At 45.0% G+C, this 21,822-nt stretch overlaps 6 protein-coding genes across 13 annotated transcripts; 3 read left to right on the top strand and 3 right to left on the bottom strand.

Moving 5' to 3' along the window:
* The first annotated feature begins 24 nt into the window (after positions 1-24).
* LOC132262874 (nuclear distribution protein nudE-like 1) lies at positions 25-1,465 on the top strand. Of its 3 annotated transcripts, none has more exons than XM_059762336.1 (2): positions 25-552; positions 607-1,465. In XM_059762336.1, exons 1-2 carry the CDS (start codon positions 474-476, stop codon positions 1,278-1,280), a joined length of 753 nt encoding a protein of 250 aa, XP_059618319.1. In that variant the 5' UTR covers positions 25-473; the 3' UTR covers positions 1,281-1,465. The 3 variants fall into 3 exon arrangements, with proteins under 3 accessions (XP_059618319.1, XP_059618320.1, XP_059618321.1); XM_059762337.1 differs by having other exon boundaries at positions 437-552; positions 611-1,461; XM_059762338.1 differs by having other exon boundaries at positions 505-552; positions 614-1,462.
* Positions 1,466-1,468: 3 nt separating this feature from the next.
* On the bottom strand, positions 1,469-10,404 carry LOC132262870 (probable serine/threonine-protein kinase DDB_G0268078). 6 transcript variants are annotated; one of them, XM_059762326.1, is made up of 7 exons: positions 10,235-10,404; positions 6,649-6,914; positions 6,070-6,576; positions 4,420-5,291; positions 1,884-2,153; positions 1,649-1,791; positions 1,469-1,567 (listed from the first exon to the last, which is right to left on the bottom strand). In XM_059762326.1, the coding sequence occupies exons 2-7, from the start codon at positions 6,802-6,804 to the stop codon at positions 1,497-1,499; spliced, it is 2,019 nt and encodes a 672-aa protein (XP_059618309.1). In that variant the 5' UTR covers positions 6,805-6,914; positions 10,235-10,404; the 3' UTR covers positions 1,469-1,496. The 6 variants fall into 6 exon arrangements, with proteins under 6 accessions (XP_059618309.1, XP_059618311.1, XP_059618313.1 ...); XM_059762328.1 differs by lacking the exon at positions 10,235-10,404 and adding an exon at positions 8,197-8,435; XM_059762330.1 differs by lacking the exon at positions 10,235-10,404 and adding an exon at positions 8,202-8,435.
* Positions 10,405-10,848: 444 nt separating this feature from the next.
* Positions 10,849-15,740, top strand: LOC132261624 (dynein regulatory complex subunit 3). Its single transcript, XM_059760514.1, has 4 exons — positions 10,849-11,052; positions 14,214-14,676; positions 14,780-15,121; positions 15,185-15,740. The coding sequence occupies exons 1-4, from the start codon at positions 10,899-10,901 to the stop codon at positions 15,726-15,728; spliced, it is 1,503 nt and encodes a 500-aa protein (XP_059616497.1). The 5' UTR covers positions 10,849-10,898; the 3' UTR covers positions 15,729-15,740.
* A 30-nt stretch (positions 15,741-15,770) lies between these two features.
* Positions 15,771-16,889, bottom strand: LOC132261626 (enoyl-CoA delta isomerase 1, mitochondrial-like). Its single transcript, XM_059760515.1, has 2 exons — positions 16,686-16,889; positions 15,771-16,617 (listed from the first exon to the last, which is right to left on the bottom strand). Exon 2 carries the CDS (start codon positions 16,614-16,616, stop codon positions 15,783-15,785), a length of 834 nt encoding a protein of 277 aa, XP_059616498.1. The 5' UTR covers position 16,617; positions 16,686-16,889; the 3' UTR covers positions 15,771-15,782.
* Positions 16,890-16,966: 77 nt separating this feature from the next.
* Positions 16,967-18,643, bottom strand: LOC132261673 (trans-1,2-dihydrobenzene-1,2-diol dehydrogenase-like). Its single transcript, XM_059760586.1, has 4 exons — positions 18,332-18,643; positions 18,006-18,254; positions 17,403-17,935; positions 16,967-17,349 (listed from the first exon to the last, which is right to left on the bottom strand). The coding sequence occupies exons 2-4, from the start codon at positions 18,205-18,207 to the stop codon at positions 17,083-17,085; spliced, it is 1,002 nt and encodes a 333-aa protein (XP_059616569.1). The 5' UTR covers positions 18,208-18,254; positions 18,332-18,643; the 3' UTR covers positions 16,967-17,082.
* A 99-nt stretch (positions 18,644-18,742) lies between these two features.
* Positions 18,743-21,684, top strand: LOC132263453 (uncharacterized). Its single transcript, XM_059763219.1, has 3 exons — positions 18,743-18,986; positions 19,051-20,443; positions 21,011-21,684. The coding sequence occupies exons 1-3, from the start codon at positions 18,905-18,907 to the stop codon at positions 21,666-21,668; spliced, it is 2,133 nt and encodes a 710-aa protein (XP_059619202.1). The 5' UTR covers positions 18,743-18,904; the 3' UTR covers positions 21,669-21,684.
* Positions 21,685-21,822: the final 138 nt, after the last annotated feature.

Raw genomic sequence — 21,822 nt, 5'->3', positions numbered from 1 at the left:
TTTTTCAAATAAATACTCCCCATTTTACCTTTATCACGTGTTAATATAATTTTAAATAATCATTTGCAGCAAATATGTCCTTCAACATCCGCTGATATCCTTAGACGAGGTGAGTTTCTGCACATTTTCTCGCACTGTGTCCACGCTTGAGGCAATCTTCGAAGGCTGCCAGGACACTTTCGAACTCCCCCACCTCCTTGGATAATGGCATTAGGCGGGATTTTGTGTCCTGGCTCGCAGAAAATCCGTCCAACTCATCGCTGTTCTCACGTTCTTTGAGCCCCGACTAAGTCTCCAAACGACACAAATTCGTCGATATCGCTATCGCAACAGCAAACCATATCGCTGAGCAACTGATAAATGGCAGGTGATAAGATAGGTAATGATGAAGAGGCACCCAAAACACTCAAGTTAACAGGTGATTGAACACAAAATCAGGTATACATTGTCGGTGGCGCGTGAAAAAGTGAGCAATGAGCAGTGATAAGCATGAGGAGGAGATCTACAGACTGAATGTGAAAATCAAGCAATTGTTCGCCACAGTTGAGAAAGGTAATAATCCAAAAGTCATCTCAGCAGGCCATCTTTGACCTACTTTGATGTTAGCCAGCAGGCAGAATAGTGAGTTGCTGAACGAAAATAGGCTGCTCAACGCGGAGTGTGTGAATCTGAGGCGGGAGAATATGGAAAATTCCACGATTAATCTTCAGCTGCGACTGGACTTGGACGCCGTGACGAGTCAGCGAGATGATCTGTACGAGGCGAATCAGAAGCTCAAGCTCAACGTGAATCGCTTGTCTGAGCGATCGCGAGATCAGGCGGAGAAGATTGCGAAGATGGAGCACATGATTAAGAGTCAGACCAGCACAATCAGGGCTCAGTCGCACGAGTTGCGGGCGCTCAAGTCGCGGCCTGAAGTTATCCGCGGTCTGGCGGACGTTCCAGGCGGTCTCGCGCGTCATTCCACGGCGGCGGACCTTGAGCACGTGCGTGAGGAGATGCACAGCCTGGAGGAGAAGCTCGACGAGGCGTACGATGTAATTGAGGGGTTGGAATTCGAATTGGAGAGTTTAGACTTCCTCGAAGCAGAGCACGAGCGAATGGAGGATGAAATTGAGGCACTGAAGCGGGAGATTCGACAGATGAAGGACCAACAGGGAGCCGATGACATTGATGGCGCCCCCAAGGCACATCAGGATGCGGAGAAGAAGCACCGCCGCGAAGTTCTGCACAAGAAGCTTGAGTGTCTTCATCAAAAGCAGCACAAAAGGGACGAATAAGAGCTCAGAGCGAGTGTGTGTATTTTGTCTATTTGTGATGCCTTATCCCAAAGAGAAAATCAACCACATACACTTCGACAATACAAATGATTAATTACAACTCATTGTGGGTCTTCGCATTTCCCGCCCAACCCCCCTCGAAGCTAATGCCCTAAAGTTACAAAATTATAGAATGAGCTTTATCACAGATTTTCGTCAATTTGCAACAATCCACCTTCAGTTATTCAGGTACTTTGCTGTCCAGTCTGTCCTTATGTTGTTGCTCTTGGCCGCGCCGCCCTCGAAAGCTGTCCACGGGGTGGGTGGGGAAGAGATTTGTGCGAATTAGTATGAATGCAAGGGTGATAAGTGATAAATCATGCTAATACTTATATCACGAACAATCCAACTTAGACCTTTACCATCGCTTATGCGGCCGCTCTCCTCCCACGGGAAAGTCTTTCCGCCGCCCCCATTGATATGGTATTCATTGGACACATTCGCTCGGAAAGGTTGATGACTCAAGAAGGACCTGGAAATGAGATAAGAATTAATTTGATAGGCTCGTCCAGGCGGTGGAAGTGGACCAGCAAGAGTGGCCACACAGAAGGTATTCTCTCCCACTTGTTTCGATTGTTGACCACAAATTCCTGGTGATGATTGGAATAGTGACTCCTTTTCGACACACTACGTCCATCATCGTCCTCAAATAGTCCATTCAGCATGAGATTATTGCGATAGCTGTTGGATTTGGCCAGTGGAACGGTGTTGGGATACTTGGAGGTACTGCTGTCCTTCCCCAAAGAGACCGTCCCAAATAAATCCTCCAGCTTAATCGACGACAGAGGTTTCTGCTGATAATCCCCTCGAACTCTCTTCGTGTTTATCTTGCTCCTGCGGTGTGTGTGTTTTTTCGGTGGACCCCCCGAAAAAGCATGGAATTAGAAACACATATAACCCAAACATTAGCCACCTTTCGCAAGCTCTTGAGCAGGATGTGTGGAGGCAGGAAAGGACCAATTACGTCCTTTTCCATTCACGCTGTCAATCAATAATTGCCGTATAAAGGCCAATTATAACATCCTGCTGTGCTTTTCCGTTTAAAATCAGCCCCACATTGCAAGTGTATCCAGGAATTCTCTCCTTTTCACTTCGTGCACTTCGCCTCACACCCCACCGAGATTCCCGTATCGATTTCCTCTTGCTAATATCTGCGAAATGACCCGTTCAAGGGGTGAGCAGCTGCATCAATTTTCCCAAATTCACCCCCGCTGAAACATGGTCAGCATTCTGTGATTTTAGCACATGAAGAGTCATGCGAAAATTCGGAGGAAAATTACACTGGAAGCACCTTGACCTGAAAGAATGTGCATGTACGCCAAGCACAATTACCCTATGTTTTCATATGCTCAGATTTCAGGGCACTTAATCACGACACACACATATGTATGCGTGAATATGTTGTGTATAAATATGATATTTAACATTTAGGGTCACACAGAACCGCCTTAAGGGGCAGCTTTAATCACTTTTGTTATTCCATTTCATGTTGTTTTAAAGTGCACGAAATTTCATAAACATTTCCCTCATCTTCTGGAGTGGAGAAATTATAAGGAATTCTTACTTACTCTTTTGTATTAAATCAAAAGGTCACTGAGTACTCGCGTTATCTATGAGTTTTTATTTTCATGTGCCACGTAAAGATGGAATTATCTCTTCTGAAAACAACACTTTCATCTTCCTCTTCTCCATTTTCTCTTACATTTTTCTCTAAGTCAATGTATATAATGTAAAGTTTCAGACCTTACAGACACATTATCTTGGAAATAGGAATTGATAAAGACTGGGGATGTATAATGTTTCATTATTTATTCAGCCTAATGACTCTTTGAATGGCCCAACATGAAAAGCTATTCAACACGATATAATCCAAAATATTGATTTATCTCCAATTCCATAAGAATTACGCGTCTCAATGTCACAGCATTGAGGAATTACTCGCGCACTGCAAGGGATGTTGCAACCCCCTTTTCGTGGCCTCGCAGCGGAAGCTGTGCTTGGAAGTGTGAGAAAAGGGCTTCCTTGGGCGTATAAGTGTAACATTTCTTGGGTCGGAAGAATTTTACTGAGAAAATATTTATGACTTTCACATGTGAAGAGCGAGATAGACCAGGAACTGACTTTAATTTATGACGATCAATTCAAGTATCTCTCTTCGTGTAATGCACGATACGAGGAACTTGCAATAAATCTCGTGAGCAGCGTCTGGGCCTCAGCTATGCTATCATCTGGCGAAGACCATTGAGAATCTCGCTCTGGCCTGGCAAATTTGTCCTTTCAGCACTGGCCCAATATCCTCTCTCTCTCCCAGTCGAAATTATAATAAATTCCACCCACGAAGGGTGAGCGAGAGAGAGAAAATATCCCATTTTATCTCTATAGATAAGCGAGAGAGAATTTCCGTGCAGATTTTTCACCTATCAATTTGAGCCATTTCTCACGGCGCTCCGCCGGGCCACTGAAAAATCTATCCCGAATATTTCAGCAGGATCAATGAAGTCAAGCCTTCCGGAAGCATTTATATTGAATTGTGAAAAATTTCCCCCAATTTACACACCATTGATTTCAGCACATCCCCGAAACTAAACTCCTGTCCGCTATTTTATCCACACCTTCTGGCAAAGGTGAAAATTCCACACCCTCATTAATTTCAGTTTATATACTTAATAGACTCCGAAACCACTTGCATTCCATTTCAATTATCGCTCCCGGAAAGCATCCGATGAATGGTGTGTGGGCGAAAGTATTTGGGAAAGTGAAGAAGAGAAATATTGGATTATAACCAGCAATTTGGGATGAAATTTCAAGATATTCCGAGCGAAAGTCACTCACAAAGCCAATAGATTCTTATTTCAAAGATCTTTTTACATGTTTGGAGGATAAAAATCCTTCTTTGCTGAGAAAAACAAAGTGATGAAACCAATCAGAATATAATATTAAGCTTCTCGAGAGTCATAAATTGAAGTTTTGACATTTCTCATTGACCAATTTCAGTCCGATTTCTCTGTCTCTCTCTTGGCGAAGCCTTCAAAGGACACCACCGAGCAAAGGAGGGAATTAATATTCATCTCACTGCGGAGGTGATGAAAAGTGAACTCACCCGAGAATCCTGTCCAATTCATCATCGTCATCCACCCCTTCGTCTTGGCCCACGGCGATGTTCCACTTATTTGTCGGAATGACCCCTTTGGACTTGAAAGTCACAACAGGATGATGATTTACTGCGTCGCCATTCACCAGTGGCATCACATTGCGCTGCTTGGAGAAGGCATTGTACACACGTGGAGCATCGCCGGTGTCTGCGTCAAGGATGGCGTCAATTGGCTGCTGATGGAGGTAAAAACCACCCGGGGTGGCTTTCGTGTTCACAATGATGCCAGAATAGGCATTGTTGAAGGTGTACTTGTTGCCACCGGCATTCGCATGCTGCAAATTCTTGCGCTGACTGTAATTCCCGAGAAGATTAATCTCACCATTGTGCCCAATGGTCGGGCCGAAGCCATTCACGCTGTTGACACTATTCTTCAGCTGCACCGTCGATCCGGCGTGCTCCTTCGTCGCCGTGACATTCGGCGCCACTTTCACCACCTTCTTCGGCTCGTTGTTCAGATAGAACATTCTGTGGTTGTTCAGCTCCTCGTGGTTGTTGTTGGGATGCTTCGGCAGCAGCTGTGTGACATTCATGCAGTTCTCGAGGGATTGGTCTCCATGGGAGACGGTGGAGGACGGCACTGTGCGATAGTTGGACAGCACAGGACTCGCCGGCCGGGGCTTGGCCAGCTCAAAGTACGCGTACTTTAGCGATTGCTGGGCCGTGGGTCGCTTCTCTGCGTCCCACCGGAGGAAATCCTCCAGCACCTGCAAGCCTGGATCTGTGGCACGACTGACAATGGAGTCAATGGGAATTTTTGAGCATGCTGGGAATTGAAAGTGGATGGCGGCCGCCAATCGATGACCCTCGGGCCAGTCATCCTGAAAAACAGCGGAGCAAACGCATGATTGAACCATCAATAATTCAAAATGGTTGTGAGTTAATTTTGGAAGCGGCGCTTTTCGAACTAAAAAATCACAATCAATGAAATCCCACATTTTTCCATCCACACAAACTACACAGAGTTATGAAATGCTAATGCGCCACTGAAATACTGGCCAGGAAATTTTTAGATTTTCATTGAAGTTGTATTTTTCAGGGACAGATTTTATTGTTGGAAGTGGTGTAAAGCTTTAAAGCTACACTATCAACAAATAAAGGCATTTTCTAAATTAGTTTGCTTAGAAAAAATCAATTTTATTGCTTTTATAGATTATGTGATTGATTTAAAATCGCTTCTGGTGTTAAAATAACCCTAAAAATCATCAAAATTGTGTTTAAACTGAGAATATTTCTCTTTTTCTTGTCACAGTTGAGCATTTATGCTTGAAAAACTTAAGATTGGCTAAATTTTGGACGTAAAAATAGCTTTAGAATCAAACATAACCTCAAAAATGTAATGTTAGCCTAGATGAATGGCGCTTTGCTTAGTTATTTGATTTTTTAACATTGTGATATTCCCTAAATTTGCTCAATTTCCACGTTTGAAAGGTTTTAAATTAATTTGAGACGGTTTTAAAGGTAGTTTTCATAACCTCACAAATTGGTAAGAATTTTTCTAAGAAGTGTTTGAAGTGCTAAAGATTCGGCACAGAGAATTTTTAGAAAAAGAATCAGAATTTTTGAAAATTCCTTGTAAGAAATGTGATGATAATTTACCTTTTCCGGTGTTCCCAAAACGGAACAAATCTTGAACAACTGGTCCACTTCGCTGGTGCCCGGGAACAGGGGCCGGAAGGTGTAGAGCTCCGACATGATGCATCCGACTGCCCACAGATCGATGGACGCGCCGTACTTGGTGGAGTGCAGAAGGACTTCGGGCGCGCGGTACCATCGCGTGGACACGTAGTCCGTGAAGGGCGGACGCGATCGGATCTCGCGCGCGAGGCCAAAGTCTGCAATCTTCACCAGCTCCGGTCCGGAGCACAGCAGATTCTCGGGCTTGAGGTCCCGATGGAAGAACCCGTGGCGATGCATGAAGGCCAGCCCATTCAGCACCTGGTACAGCATATTGCGAATGGCGGCCTCGGGGAAGTGCGTCTCGCGATCCTTGATGAGCTGATACAGGTTCTCCTTCATGTACTCGAACACGAAGTAGAGAATGTCGTTCTCGCGGATCACCTCGCGCAATTTCACCACATTTGCATGCGAGAGCTTCTTGAGCGACTGTGCGTGAGTAATTGGAGTGCGTTGTCAAATATTTGCCTTCCGCCATTGCGTGCCTATCAATAAACATACCTTGACCTCTCGCAAATTCATCGCCTCCTCCCACGAGTAGTACTTTCGCTTCATTCGCTTAATGGCCACCTTCTCGCCCGTGTCCTTTCGCTGTGCGAGGACAACAGTTCCATAAGTTCCATCCCCAAGTTGATTTAGTGTTATGTACCGATTCATCTTTTCACTATATTGCTTTTTCTCACACCGCCGCGCTTCTTCACCATTATTTTATGTCTCTCATAGGAGTGTCCATTTCACCGTCTCACCATTAAAATTTGTAGCTCCGACTGCGATGAGGCGCGCGCGAGGGGGTGGAAAAACACATATATTGAGCATCTCGATGAGGGTTGAGAGGGAGGAAAAACAAGTGGGGGGCGCGCAAATACCAAAGATTCCCGCAGATTCACTGTGTCTTCCCATGGATTTATGCTTTATGGCTTCATCCGCAAAATTGCTGGAGAATCAAGTTTGAATCCCCAAATGCTTTGCGTACGTAGGAAAAAAAAGCGGGTCGCCACGTAGAACATAAATTATGCTTAAGTTTTAAATTAGTTGCCAAATTGAGATTTACACCGCGCGCCACCAAAATCACACCATCACTCCCAACATAGCCCCAATATTATGGATAAGAACAGGGAAAATCTCTTCAAATTTTACAGATTGTTGATTATAAGAAAATCCCATCCTCGTCAATCGAAACCCCGAGAATTCAGCCTCAATCGTGGCGCTAAAGAAAAGTTTAATGAATTTTCCATGAAGCCACTTTCAGTCGAAAACCAAACCACTCATCCGTGGCTGAAAGTGGGTGGGAAATTGTTGGGTGGGGGGTGAAAGTGCGATGTTCTGCCGAAGAAGAAGGAAAAAAAAACACACACCTGAGTAGTGGAAATTTTCTCTCGATTGTGTATGTAATTCTTTATAACGTGGCGAGGAATTGAATTGCACAACATGAAAATGCTTGGTTACTGAAGTGGGAAAACAGAAAGAGGTGTTCAAGTGCCGCGAATTGCGCTCTCCAGACGGAAAGTCATTGATAATTCATGGCAATTTTGTGTGCCACCTGCCGTAGTTATCCCTCTTCGCCGCGATCCCTTCAATGGGAATTTACAGGTGACTTTTCAGGACACAAGAAAAAGAGGCTCTGAGGAATGTAAGCGAGCTAAAACACCTGCTTTTTCCCCACGTTCAAATTGGAAACAATCTATCACTTTGTATGAATTTCTGCGAAGCTTTTCGCGCTTTTTGATCATGATCACAAATTATGCGGAGAATCTGGTCAAATAATACAAATGATTCCAACAAGAAATACTTCAAATATGTCTTAAATAAATCAATAAAAGTATAGCATGAGCAGAAATCGATGTGACTAATTTCCAAAAGGGGTTCTTTTCCGGTAACAAAATGTGCCGCTTGAGTGCCTCTTGCAATCAGATTGAAAATAAAAATTGTTCAATGTTGAAAAATATTCCCCAAATGGTGAGTACGAAAATTATTTGCATGCGGAGCCAATTTTTCCCGTGCTGTGCAATGTTGAGATGCGAAATTGAATTAAATCGCAAGCAAATATACCTGACCTCTCGCCTCTTTGGCATCTGCACGGACCAGTAGTTGTATTTCACTGACTTTTTCCTCGCCACTCGTTAAGGCAAAAAAAAGGTGTACCAATTTCTACGTGGGCGAGAGAAAGTGGGCGAATTTAGGGGAAGAAGGTGAGATATGACGGGGGGCAAAAAAGAAATGTAACACAGAACACTTTGCACTGTGCGCTGCAGGGCGGAAGGAGGGCAGCTGATGGGAGTAATTAATGCTGGGCGAGAAGACACAACATAAGAGTTTATATGCGGCGCAGAATATACTGACGAGGGGCACATTACACTAGATATGATCTAGTGTCTGGTGGACGTTGGCCAATATTGTGAGGTCTCCCACTAAGGAAGCATTTGGTTGTGCCACAGGCCGTTCCTAAGTAACTGACTTCAACACAATCTGTAAATTACACTGACTGACGCATGCCCAAAGAAATGGTATTCATTGTTATGTGCCATGGGAAGGAGTCACCGCACACAACACACCCTGCGAGGCTCCCTCATCTTTCTCATGGGGCCGAGAATGCATAATTTATGCGGACAGAGAGTTATTTGCCACCACATATTCATCCTCCTTCCCTTTTACACAGCCTCCATCGGGGAAATCCTTAATTAATGACGTGAGGTGAAATTTTTAACAGCAACAATTCTCTCCCTCAAGGTGGCCGACAAATACAATTTCGTGCAATTAAGCCTTCACGTGCGCCCAAGACTTCAAGCAATCGATACACTCAGCGGCTCACAGCTGGCCGCCAACCGCACCGCCGTAAATCTCCGGCTGAGACAATTGGACTTGCGACTTTACAGATGTTTACATCATCAGGAGCAAGGCGTTGCGGTGCTGCTGAACTGCTGTGTGGCTTTCCGCCCACCAGAGCTTGTAAATTTCCTACAAATTGTTTATCATGTTCCTTTGCACTTATCGACAAAATCCTGCTGTGTGTTGAACAATGCATGCGAACACTGGAGAACTCCGAAATCCCCAATAAAGTGTTGTGGAAGTATTTTCATAGTCTTTCATTGCAAACTGAGGCATTGAATTTATTGAGCACTGAAATTCTTAGGTTGATTTCTTGTTCTTGAGCTTCACAAGTCCAAAACCAAGGCGAAATACTATGATTGGATCTGATGTACAGCTCTCAGTCTTAGGATCAGCTTATTTCGTGAAATTTTACCCAATTCGATCCAACATAACCTCAAAAACAGCACTTCAGACTGGAAAAATGTTGATTTAGAAGACTTTTTACACCAATTTAGAATGTGAAATCAACATTTTCAGTTTCATTATCAAATCATACCAGGTGATATTGTCCTAAAGAGGTTTTAAATTGAGTTTTAAAGATCTTCTAATGGTTATTTTTAGGTTATGGGTTGAAAATGATGAGAAATCCAAGAAAAATCAAATGGAAACTGAGAAAATTATCATTGCGAAGCAGAGAATTAAAAGGCAAACATCTTTATAAATTCATTTGCAGGCCAATTTGAAAAAGTCCAGAAGTGGTGTACAGATTTCAGCCACATTATCGCACCCTTGGTGAAGCATTGGGGGAAATGAATCAATACGGAGTGCTATTACTAGCAGAAGAAGAGGTAAATTCCTCTGGTTGATCTATCATACGCGATATCCAGTGGGTGTTTCACGAAGCCAATTGTTTTCCTCCCCAATTCTATTGATTTCCACCGCGTTTTGCCCCAGTAAATCATCCTCGAGGGATTAGTTTGCACATTTTTCCATACATTCGCGCAGCACCGAAGGTATATAAAAAAGAGCAGAGAGGAGTTTTGGCGTGGACACAAAGTGCATAACGTGCACTGAGGGGGTAAAAAAGACTCGCTGACACGGTGAAAATGGTGAAAATCCAGTGTTGAAGTGAAGATAGAATGAATATTCAATGGCAGATAACATGAAAAATCCTAGGCTGGGGTATATAATTTCCACATTGTCACACCATACAATTGGTAATCACTGCACGAATGTCTCGCGAATCATAATTATTCCAATTTGAAAGGCAAACACTCACATTTGACTCTCCCAACTATAAGAGAGCTTTTACTCAATACACTTCTTTTTCCCGGTGCTTTTGCGAAGGGGGGGGCGAATCTCACTGGGCGCTTTCGGGGGCACTCATTAGAATTCACTGGGAATATATTGGCGAGGAGTGACTTCTGGGACGAGCGCACTCCTGTCGCGGCGGAGGGAGCATGAAAATTGGAATTAGGGGTTAATGTAAATAGTGGGGCACCTCGCTCGTGACTCGCACATTTAAGTTTGAAATAATGGCAAATCACACGGCGAGGACGGGGGTGGCCACAAAGGCAGTCACTATGGTGAAAGCGGTGGCTGTTTATTGAACAAACGCTCCCAAAATACTGGGGTATTTGTGAGTGAGGCACAATCCACGGAGCCGCTAATGCCTTCAGTGACTTTTCATACATGAAAACACCCCCATCGTGAGTTGTGTTGTGGCCCAATTGAGTCCAGCGGTGGCTTGTGAATTAAACATAAGGGGAAATTCTGTCCTTCTTCGTTTCGTGGCTCTTTTTTTCCTTTCCTCCACAATTTCCCACCTTCTCACGCCGGCAACAGAGAAAGAGAGAAAAGGCCATAAACGAGTGTTTGAAATTGTGTGTCACATCGATTTCCTGGCCGGCAAAATTCCACACAATCACACCGCAATCGTCACAATGGAGTCCACAGCCATTGATCCAGGTGTTATCAATGAGAAGATGCTGAAGAGTGCCATTGAGGAGCAAGGATATCGCGGCGAAGCGCAGCGATTGTCACAGTTGGAGCCCATTAATTACGCCAAAATTACAAGCATTCGACTAGAATTTCTAAGTATGCAAAACTTCTCTTCTCAAACACACCGGCAAAACTTTCCGGCAGACTCATGAATGTCTCACCACAAGTGCTGTGAGATTTTAACATTATTATAAAGTGGAGACGATAGAATTGGATTTCCTGTCGCGAAATTGCTGTAAAGCAGATAATATGCCATGAATTAGATTACTAACGATTGTGTGGCAAAATCACTTTAACACCATAGAATTGCGGAAAATAGAAATATATCAGTCGTCTCTCTTGCATTTCCCTTCAATTGAAAAAGGAATTGCACACGAGCGGAATGTGGAGGATTTATTGTTGAATCGATCCCAAGGGAGAAATAAAGTGGATGAAATCTGTACATTGTTTCCTGACTTTACCAAATTTGCCTGCGAATCACTAACAAATCAGCACTTTATCTTCTAAGGTTGTTTCTCACATTGCCATTCAATATTGCTTCAAGAATTCACTTACAACCCCTTTTTCTAGGCACCTTTTTCGACCATAACCTATAAATAATGTAAGCTAACAGATTTTGTCCTCCAATTGACTGATTAATGAACTCAAAACTGGCGTTTTCAAGCTTAAAATCACTTGAAAACCTTTCTAAATAGTCATTTTCCGAAGAACAACTACAATTTTTGAGGTTAGGTCAGATCTTAGAATAATTTGTGGTGTTTCTTAACCTCAAAAAACCTCTAAAGTAACTTTTGTATTGCGTTCAAATGCTGTAAAACGCTAAATTGTAAGGAAATACGCTTAGAAAATGAATATTATAAATGCTTGAACATTTTCTAAGACTCCTGCTAAGCTGTACACCACCTCTGACCACAACATCTGCCCCTTGGTCAATCCAATTCATTACAGTGTAACTCTGTTATGAATATCTTGAAACAATGATACTAGAGAACACTTTGGAAATCCACAATGGATTGATGATGTTTTCGCTCTTAACTTTAAAAAGTATTACACACAAAAGGGCTCTCGTTGAAAGGAGATTCCATTGTTTCCCACCCAGAAATATAAGTCTTAATTGGGAGTTTGCACAATGTGAATTATTCTGCAGCGCAACCCACAATTGAATTGTTAAGACCCTTAATCCATTCCAACGATGCACTTTTACCTTTCGCCACTCATTTTTAATCATTCATATTGGCGCTTAGATTGGCTTTGACATTAGGAGAAAACTCGCTGAACACGCAGGATATATAAATTGACCATATTTTCCACTGCTATTTATACACAATCTCTCATCAATTACACTGGAACTTATGTAATCTGGGGGAAAATTGTTCCATTCAGGGTGGGTTTTCTGCATGCAGTTCGGAGTGCTTTTCAGCGCTTTTTGATTATTCACTCGCAAGAAAGTCCATTATGAGGTTTTGCGGAACTGAAACTTTAACTCAATTGTTTGTAGTGATTCGAAAAATGGATGAAACTTGAATTTCAATGAGGATTATAAAGTACTTTATTGGTTTCCTCGTTCACTCTTTTCATTCGCGGAAAATATCCAACTTCATCTCTTGATGGTCATTGATGTGATAGTCGATGTGGCTATTCAAATATCTACTTCATCGATGATAAAATACTGTGCAAAACTTTATTGTGTCGTTCAGAGGGAAAAACAGGGATTTTTTTTTCGTTCTTAAATTGGAGCAAATCATTATTTCTTAAAGCCACGATTGGCCCTATTTTGGTGTCTGACTGTCGAATACAAAGCACACAAAGAGATTTTAAAATCAATGGAAAAGTTTTGAGAGCCACTTTTACTCCATCAATTATGTAGTAATTTTCATTCTCGTCCAATCGACAAAAATCAGGGTTAAAGTGGAAATAAAAGCGTACAACATTCCATTTGTACGCAACATGAATTAATCAATTTTTGTCAGAAAATGAGATCAAACCGTAAAATGCTCAAACTATTTGTCTAATTGCATTATTTCCAGTCATTCTTTTCACCGTGACTCATTAAATTCCGTGTCCTTTGACCTTTCCCAGCGACTTCGCGAATGAAGCGCAAACTGTCTCTCTATTTAAGTCCTCTTTAATGGGAGAAACAGGGTGCTTTTTCCTACTATAAAACAACCCCCAGCCTCCCCCGAAAAAGCATCAAGTGTAGCTTGTTATCTTGGAGTTTTCATCTTCTTATTAGACTTTTACATTTTCACCACGCGAAATTCTCTGCCATGCAAAAAGGGGTGGGAAAAAGTTTTTATGCGGTATAATTCAATTTCCCAAGGGAAAGTTGCAATTTATTTAGAGGCACTTCTGGTGGAGAAAAGACAATTTCGCGAAGGTCTTCGAGAGAAAATTAATCATTGTCTTTTGTGAACTTCGGTGCGATTCCAAATGAAATACAAAATTTATGAGAATGCAATACATTTTAATGATGGATCAAGGGGAGGAAAATCATCTGAAGTGGTGCAGAGTTTAGCAGAAATTTGTTGTCTGTACAAATTGTGTTGAATCAAGGGGGAGATAATATGACTAACCTTAAAAAACTTGAAATTTGCAGTCTCTTTCCTACATGATTTCCCACATTGTAATAAATCTCTTAAGTTTCCATCCGATATTTCTATAAGAATCCACTTAAATTCACTCTTTTTGGGCGTCTTTTCCGACCATAACCTTAAAATAGCACTAAAAGATCTACAAAAACTCCGTTTGGAAGCCTTCTAGATAACCGAATCATCTCATATAATTTAGCAATGAAGTCAAAATCGTGAAGAAAGTTTTCAAAATCAAACAATTTTCAAGTTTATCTTAATCTTTTTGAGGTTATGTTGCACCTTTACACAATTTGCAGTGTTTCTTGGCATTTTAAGGTCTGAATAGCAATGTTTATTGCATGAAAATGCTTGTTTCCGCCAATGACTAGCAATCTTGGAGACTTTAGCATAAGAATTGATGTGCTAGAATGCGAATTCTTCATTAAATCTATCCTTGATTCGTTACATAACCTATAAAAAAAAAGATTATTATTATTGTTTCAACGTAAAAATCAAAAGAAATCGAATGAAACGGGACAATTTGTCAATTAAAGATGCATTGAGGAAAGAAATATTGTAGATTTTTGAACACTTTTACTGACTTCTGCTGAAACTGTACACTACTTCTGACTGTATTATCTCCCCCTTGTGTTGAATTTACTCTGTCTCTTCTCTCACTTTGTGCAGATATTCTGAAGATTGACCACTTGTGGGTGCTCACAAATCTCACGAAATTATCGCTCAATTACAATAAGATAGATAAAATTGAGAATTTGCACATGCTGACGAAGCTCACAGATTTGGATCTCTCATTCAACTACATTGAGAAGATTGAGAATATAGAGAAGCTCGCGCAATTGGAAGTGTTGAGTCTCTACTCGAATCGCGTGGAGAAGATTGAGAATCTCCACCATCTGGAGCGTCTGCAGATGCTGAGCTTGGCCAAGAATCGCATTAAGACGTATGACGGCGTGGCGAAGCTGAGACTCTTGGCGAGACTCTCTGTCATCAACTTGGAGGACAATCCAATAGCGCGCGATCCGCATAATCCCACCAGCGAGTTCGTGGCAGCCTTCCTGCCTCAAATTAAGTACTACAATTACACACTAATTGCCGATGAGACGCGTGCAAGTGCCAGAGAGAAATACTCGTAAGGCTGCTAATTATCCTGCGACGCAGACAAACTGTTGCTTGATTAATCTTCCTCTGGGCAATTTTTCTTCCTCTCTTTCTTTCACGGCCTTCGGCAAAAGGCGCGAGCTGCGAAAGCTGGAGGAAGTCGAGAGCGAGGAGACAATGCTGCGTGACAGAATGCACAAGGAGGCCAAGGAAGAGGCACTTCTTAAGCTTTGCTTCGTGGAGTTCCTGAATCGCGAGGCGCTCTTTCACTCGCTCTTCGACGCCTCGGATTCCGTGCTGAATGTGGATGAGAAAAGTGCAGAACTGCGCGAGGGATTCAAGAAGCGCTACTTGATCATCGCCAAGGAATTGAGGGATGTCGCCGTGAGCGAACACGAGAGGCGTCAGGAGGAAATCAGAGCTTTCAGGGAATGCATTGAAGATGCTCAGAAGGAAACTCAAGGCAAGGCTCAAAGGTAGAAAAAAAATCCGCATGAAGAATGCAACTTTTCGGTGTTTTTCACTCATTTTCCTTCCAGTTTGATTGAAAACTACTTGCAAGAGAAGCAAGACAACTGCCTGGATCCGTCCTTGACTCCTGATGAGCGTCTCAATCAGATGTGGAAGACGCTGATGGAGGCAGAAGTGCTCCTGTTCGAGAACATCGAGGCGGGAATTGAGGATTTTCGCCTCAACATTGAGCACATGATTGAGGAATTCTTCCACAGGGCGCAGACTTGCCTGAACAAGATCAGGGAGGCGGATTCGCAGTATCTGGACTTCCTGGAGGAGAGCGTGACGGAGTTCATCATGCTGAAGATCACGTCGTCGAAGGAGAATGAGATTCCGGGAGGACTGAAGGACACGGACTCGATTGCCAACAGAATCATCCAGATGGGACAGAGACAGAGGCTGAAGATTGACGAGATCAAGAGGATTCTCGTGGAGAAAGGCAAGGCGTATGTGAAGGAGTTCATTGCGGAGCTCCATGAGCAGGAAGTGCAGAGGAATCGCGCCAAAATCATCGAAATCAACTACTTCCTGGACTGCGAAAGGGAAATTTCCGGATCTCGAGTGTCTTAAAATCTCCCAAATATAAAAATTTATTGAAAATCTCAAGAAAATGCTTCTGTTTTCTCACTTCCTCTTCTTCAGGCTCTCAATGTACAATCCCAGGCCCTTCTGCACTTGCGGCTGCTGGACGGAGTACAGAAAGAGCTGCAGATCCTGCTCTCTGTCCAGACTCCCGAGAGCCTGGCTCCTGAAGGCCTGCTTCGTGATGGAGCGCGCCACTTTGGGCACTTTCGCGAACAGCTGGATGAATTCCGTGCACTTGGCGATCGTCTCCTCCTTCGTGTCCACCACCTGATCCACCAGCCCGATCTCCAGCGCCTTCTCCGTGCTGAACATCTTGCCCATCGTCAGCGCCATCTCCGCTTCGCGGCGCGGCAGGATGTTCAGCATGGTGTCCATGAACCAGGACGGCGCCACGATTCCCAGCTGCGTCTCGTTCAGGCCGATCGTGAAGTTGGGCCTCATCACGCGATACTCACAGCACATGGCCAGCAGACAGCCACCGGCCGGCGCGTGTCCGTTGATCGCCGCCGCCGTGGGGAAGGGCGATCCGAACAGCTTCAGCCACACGTCCTGCACCGCAGTCCAGAAGTCCTTCAGACGCTCCGGATCCGGCTTGTACATCTCCATGATGTCCAGACCGGCGCAAAAGACGGTGTCCGACGAGGAGCTGAGGATCAAGCCGGCAGACTTGTTCTTCTCCACATCATCCAGAGCCGATGAAAGTTCGCGCAGCAAATCTAGATTCAAGCTGTTCACCGGAGGTCTGTTCATCGTGACCACGGCAATCCCGGTCTTGTCGTCCACCTGCGTTCGCACCAGCTCCGTGGAGGCGAATCTACACGAGCCGGCCCTCAGCAGGGGAGGGAATCTCCTGGCGACTTTGGACAGGAACATTCTGCAGAGGCAAAAGGTGAAGATGAACTTCTCTAGTCTGGACTTTGGCACTGAATAACTGTCACTCACGTTCTTAATCTCTGATTGTTTAATCTGCCGACGCAATAAACTTTCCTTATGTCACTATAAAGTGCGCCCAATTAAACAGTCTTGTATAATTGATGGAGTAAAAGCAACACCGTGAGATAATAGAAACTCCTCAGCGTGAATTGCAGGGAAGGCAAAAAAAGATAAACAAAAATAAGGTTAAGGAATGCCTTTTCCAGCATTCCAACGACACTTCCAGTGAGTCTTGGTGGGAAATTCAAACGGATGAAACGGAAAACATTGCGGAAAATCCAATCTCAGGCCTTAAAAAACGCTCTTTTATTCATTTCTGTGCAAAAAAAAGTGTTTCGCTTTATTTGTTGAAATTCAGCATGTGTTCAGCACCAAGTTGTTGGAAAAGGAAGACACTTGAAGGCTTTCACTGATCATCTGCATCGTATTTCACGCCAATTTGGCGGCGAATCTCGTCCTGAATCTTAGCAATGACCAGACTTTCGTTGTGGGACACAACGTCGCTCTGCAGAAGGCCGCCTCTGATGCACTTCCTCACCTCCTCGGCCTCATAGCGCAAGCCGCAGCTGTTGGGGAAGTTGAAGTGCGGATGGCGACCCGGCGGCAGAGGCCAAGTCTTCACGCTGCCGTCGATGTCCGTGAGCGAAATCGGGCACCAGAAGGTGTCGTTCAGCTGAGGAATAGAGACAGATAAAGTGAGATTCTCCAGAGAGAAGCTCTTCTTACCGTGATTTGGCCCTTAGTTCCCACGATCACCGCCTCATTCTTCAGCTTTGTCGAGGCACTCGTCTGAATTCTGGCCACTCCGCGGCTGTAGATCAGCTCTGCCTTCACACCGATGTCCACTCCGTCCGCGTTCAGCTCGCCCGTGGCCTTGATCTCCTTGGGAGGCTCTCTGAACGCCCACTGGCTCACCTGGATGGTGTACACGCCCAGATCCAGCACTGTTCCGCCGCCCAGCTTCTTCAGCTGCACCCTCTCGGAGGGGATGTGGAAGCCAAAAGTCACGTTGACTTCCTGAATCTCACCCAGAGTGCCGGAATCTATCTGGCGCTTCAAGTACTGATAGCTGGGGAAGAAGCGCGACCAGATGGCTTCCATGAGGAAGAGCTTCTTCGACTCTGCAAAGGTGATAAGTTTCCTGGCCTCTCGCTCGTTCATGCACAGCGGCTTCTCGCACAGCACGTGCTTCCCGTGCTCCAGCATCATCATCGAGATCTCATAGTGAGCCGGATTCAGGGCTGCCACGTAAACGGCCTCTGAAACGACACGCAAAACACATCCAAATCAGCCACAGAGGGACGCAAATGAGACAGTTACTTCTCTTACCCACTTCCGGATCTTTCGCAATCGCCTCGTAACCTCCATATGCCCTCGGGATGCCATGAGTGGCGGCGAACTCCTCGGCTTTGCTCTTGTCTCGTGCCGCGACGGCCACAACTTCGTGATCATCCGCCGGCAGCGTTGACACGGCATTCACGAAGTCGTGAGCAATGAATCCGGTGGTCACGATGCCCCATTTCAGCGCCATTCTGCGAAGCCACTCCCGCAATGACTGGTGGACTTTTGAGATGATCTCTGGAATTGATACTGGTTATCAGCAATTGCTTCACTGTAGCGATGCTTTTAGAGACACTTCAAGGTGAGATTCATACCTTATCGCGTCGGAAATCTCACAATCACACAAATCTCTTTGATTTTCTGCTCCACTAAATGATTATTCTATCACTTATTTGCTAATAAACAGAAAACAAGCATCCGCAGATACACAGGTAAATATTTGTATTCTGTTTTGACAGCACACAACGAACCAGTCAAGATGTCTCACCGACTGCACAAATCTTCCTTTCCCTCCTCCAAAATCCCCCGAATTGAGGTGAAGAACATCACAAATGATTCAATTCTCAATAAAAATGTGATTTCCTATTGAAAAGTCTAGTAAAAATGCAGAGAAATCATTGAATATAACATTCTCTCATTGTGAATTTGATTCAGCCGGGAAGGCAAACACCATCGGGCAACTCCAATCGATCTTCGGCTGGGCTTCGGAAAGGGAAATTATGACAACCGGTCGGCCATCTTGGGATATTTTCAGTGCAAGGCCGTCAGAGGAAAAATCTCTTCGATGATTCTGTGTAATATTTTGTGTTTTTTCGGTGATTTGACTGGCGATAAGTGTGCAAAAAGTGTGTGAATTTGAGCACAACGCAGTGCTTAATGAGAGAACAATGCTGAACGGTAGAAATGTCCCTGGAATAGCGTGTAATATGAGTATCAACGGTCACAAGAGCGCAGGAAGTCCTGAAAACGGTGAGTTTGGGTGCAATTTTTGTTGTTTTTCCCCACTAATTCTGGACTTGGGGGTGGATTTTAGTGCGTGATGCGATGGAATGGAGAAATTCTGGTCGTGCCAAGAAGGGTGGCGTGCCGAAATCCGCGTGGAATGTCATCGAAATCTCCAGTTCCAGTGAGACGGAAGAAGAGGCAAACATGACACTGAATCCCTTGCCGAGCGCCCTGGAGCAGAAGGAGGACGGCGCACAGTCGCCCACGGAGTGCTGGTCAGTGCAGAACGGCAAGTCAATCAACATGCTGCGGCGCGACTATGGCAAGAAGGCGCCGTACAGAATATTCCAAGTTCCGTCGTCTCCCAAAGCCGCCGTGGCCGGAAAGGAGGAGTTCTACAACTACTTGGGCATCTACTCGAAGCCCCCGTTCGCGAAGGTGGTGGACAGGGGTCCGGAGCTCTTCAACAGGCGATCGCTGCGCGTGTGCTTCATCAAGAAGCTGAAGGAGCACAAGAATAAGATGAGCGAGCTGGAGAAGCAGGCTGCCGACGAGGTGCTCAAGTCTCCAGCGTCTCCCGTCACAGCCAAAGACTCCATCCCAACGTCCACGTGCTCCCCGACGCCGCCAGACTCGAGTGCGACGATCGTGGAGCGCCGGAACTACATCCAAGTCGCCAATGCGGCCGCAGAAGAGGCGGAAGCTGAGGTGAGGCACAGAGTCTGCGATCTCAGCCACCAGCCGCTCGACGGAGCGTCGCCCGAGGCGGCAAGTATTACTGAAAAGACTGTCAAGCGTGTGAGGGACAAGGAGCGCAAGAGCCGACTGAAGAGCAGGAAGAGGATGCACAAGAAGATCTTCAAAACCACGTACTTCATTCGCTCGTCCGTGCGGAATTGCGTGCTGCGAAGTGGCAAAGTGCGCAACACCAGCGACCGTCGCAAGAAGCTCCAGAAGCGCGACAGGAAGGACAAGGAGGAGCCGGAAGTTGAGAAATCCACCGCCGAGAGGAGTGACGTGAAGGTGAAGGATGTGATTGTGCTGACGGACGACGAGGACATTGTGGAGATTGTCGAGTCGCTGCAGAAATCGCCGCCGCCGCCGCCGCCCAAGGTGGTCAGCAAGGCTCTTGAGCAGGTGATCGGCGTCCACTTGTACTGGCCGTGTCTGCTGATTGTCCAGCAGCAAGTTGTCTCCTTCTGGCGATGCTCAGAGATTGCCAGCATTCTCGACGGCCAGCAGAATTGGCAGAAGGTCGGCGAGGTGAAGCGGAGGAATCTGGATTTGGACATTCCGGCTGCCATTGCCAAGAGAATTCTGCATGCGGAGAAGTTCGGCTGCGCCTACATTGAGCTGAAGGGACAGGAGTTGCAGAAGATCGCCAGTCAGGAAGCGGACTACGTTGCGTCCTTCGTCAATGTTCACTTCCTGAAGGGCGCCGAGGCGACAATCCACTCAATTGCGCTGGACAGAATTTGTGGGTAAGAGAGAAGAAGAAGAAGAGAAACTCTGTGTTGTGTCATGAGCGGGATTAGATTGCGTGTTTGCTGATAAGGAGTGATGATAAGCGCGGTTATTGGGCGGATATCTTTGTTATATTTCGCGTAGAATTCTCGCAAGTCAATCGAAATGACAAAGAAGAATATTCTTCAAAGAAGAGAGACTCAAAGTATGAATTTTTGGGCAATTTTCGATGTCTTTCAGTCTCTTAGGAAGGCAAAAACTCTTTTCAGACAACTTTAAGGACACAAAATAGGATTGTTGGGTCTTTGCAGACACTCTTTTTCACACAATAATACTTCTTAAGGTTTATTTCTTCAGAATATTTTACCCAAATAATGAGAATTCTTTGATTTTACCTGCTCTTTTCTCTTCCTGGAACTCTCATTCATCTTTTGTCCTGATTGTGTGCATAGATGAATCGTCCTTAGAGAAGAACTTCTGGATGTTTCACAGCATTTTAGCGATTTTAGCTAATTTTTAATGTGTGGAATTCAAGGATTTCAGCTGATTCTGACTGTTTCTCTCTCTCTCTTGTGCGCTTGCAGGAGGACCAGAGAAATGTGCTACAGCACTCTGCCCGGCGCGCTGTCCTTCGTCGTGACGTGGTACGAGCACGTGTCGTCGACCAAGAGGCGCACTGGCATCTGCCGATACTCGCTGACGCCCGACCTGGAGACGCTGGCCAGCATCTGGGAGTTCAGCTTTGTGGACAATCGCGTGCGGTCGCTGAGTGTGGCGTCTGAGTGGCGCATCATTGGCGTGGGTGAGCAGCACGTGAATGTGTGGAATTACACAAATGGCAACCTCTTGACCAACATCGATCTCACGCCGCTGGAGTTGGGTGACAATATCTTCACGTGTCTCGTGCAGGAGAACAAGCAGATTTATCTGCTGCTGGCGCAACTGCACGGCAATTCAATCAACAATGTGGCCATAAATCTGCTGGACTTTCAGTACAAGATTCTGCACACGCACGAGAACGTGAATCTGACCATTGAGACGCTGAGCAGCTGTGCCGTGGCGAATGGTGTGTTCGTGGCCGCATTCGCCAATGGTGACATTCTGCTGCTGAAGACGCATCAGAGTGACTTCCTGCGACGCAAGTGTGCCGCCAAGGACACCAACATCTTCATCAGCAGTGAACATGTTGTGGAGATTGGCGAGAAGATCGCCATCAAGAGTCTGTTGGACTTTCTCACGTAATTGTAGGATGTTGAAGGAGTAAAAGAAGAAGAAGAAAAAAAGCAGTGTGTAATATGAATATTATTCTGTGTACATAACAGAAGGAAAACCATTGTAATGAAATTTATTCTTTCACGCGATGCAGTGGAAGAGGAATTTAATGAAATATATGATG

Source organism: Phlebotomus argentipes, unplaced genomic scaffold, assembly GCF_947086385.1.
Source record: "Phlebotomus argentipes unplaced genomic scaffold, Phlebotomus argentipes genome assembly contig_15, whole genome shotgun sequence".
Classification (NCBI taxonomy): domain Eukaryota; kingdom Metazoa; phylum Arthropoda; class Insecta; order Diptera; family Psychodidae; genus Phlebotomus; species Phlebotomus argentipes.
This window is presented reverse-complemented; position numbering and strand designations above follow the sequence as displayed.

What these genes read in the sequence shown, in the direction of transcription:
- LOC132263453 (XM_059763219.1), top strand. Translation starts at nt 18,905, where the DNA reads ATGCTGAACGGTAGAAATGTCCCTGGAATAGCGTGTAATATGAGTATC. An exon ending in CGCAGGAAGTCCTGAAAACG is followed by an intron (nt 18,987 to 19,050) that starts GTGAGTTTGGGT and finishes GGTGGATTTTAG; the next exon opens with TGCGTGATGCGATGGAATGG. An exon ending in GCGCTGGACAGAATTTGTGG is followed by an intron (nt 20,444 to 21,010) that starts GTAAGAGAGAAG and finishes GTGCGCTTGCAG; the next exon opens with GAGGACCAGAGAAATGTGCT.
- LOC132261673 (XM_059760586.1), bottom strand. Translation starts at nt 18,207, where the DNA reads ATGGCGCTGAAATGGGGCATCGTGACCACCGGATTCATTGCTCACGAC. An exon ending in TGCGAAAGATCCGGAAGTGG is followed by an intron (nt 17,936 to 18,005) that starts GTAAGAGAAGTA and finishes GTGTCGTTTCAG; the next exon opens with AGGCCGTTTACGTGGCAGCC. An exon ending in GAACTAAGGGCCAAATCACG is followed by an intron (nt 17,350 to 17,402) that starts GTAAGAAGAGCT and finishes TCTATTCCTCAG; the next exon opens with CTGAACGACACCTTCTGGTG.
- LOC132261626 (XM_059760515.1), bottom strand. Translation starts at nt 16,616, where the DNA reads ATGTTCCTGTCCAAAGTCGCCAGGAGATTCCCTCCCCTGCTGAGGGCC.
- LOC132262870 (XM_059762326.1), bottom strand. Translation starts at nt 6,804, where the DNA reads ATGAATCGGTACATAACACTAAATCAACTTGGGGATGGAACTTATGGA. An exon ending in GAATTGGACAGGATTCTCGG is followed by an intron (nt 2,154 to 4,419) that starts GTGAGTTCACTT and finishes CACACACCGCAG; the next exon opens with GAGCAAGATAAACACGAAGA. An exon ending in TTGGATTGTTCGTGATATAA is followed by an intron (nt 1,568 to 1,648) that starts GTATTAGCATGA and finishes CCCCGTGGACAG; the next exon opens with CTTTCGAGGGCGGCGCGGCC.
- LOC132262874 (XM_059762336.1), top strand. Translation starts at nt 474, where the DNA reads ATGAGCAGTGATAAGCATGAGGAGGAGATCTACAGACTGAATGTGAAA. An exon ending in GTTCGCCACAGTTGAGAAAG is followed by an intron (nt 553 to 606) that starts GTAATAATCCAA and finishes CTTTGATGTTAG; the next exon opens with CCAGCAGGCAGAATAGTGAG.
- LOC132261624 (XM_059760514.1), top strand. Translation starts at nt 10,899, where the DNA reads ATGGAGTCCACAGCCATTGATCCAGGTGTTATCAATGAGAAGATGCTG. An exon ending in CATTCGACTAGAATTTCTAA is followed by an intron (nt 11,053 to 14,213) that starts GTATGCAAAACT and finishes CACTTTGTGCAG; the next exon opens with ATATTCTGAAGATTGACCAC. An exon ending in AGTGCCAGAGAGAAATACTC is followed by an intron (nt 14,677 to 14,779) that starts GTAAGGCTGCTA and finishes CTTCGGCAAAAG; the next exon opens with GCGCGAGCTGCGAAAGCTGG.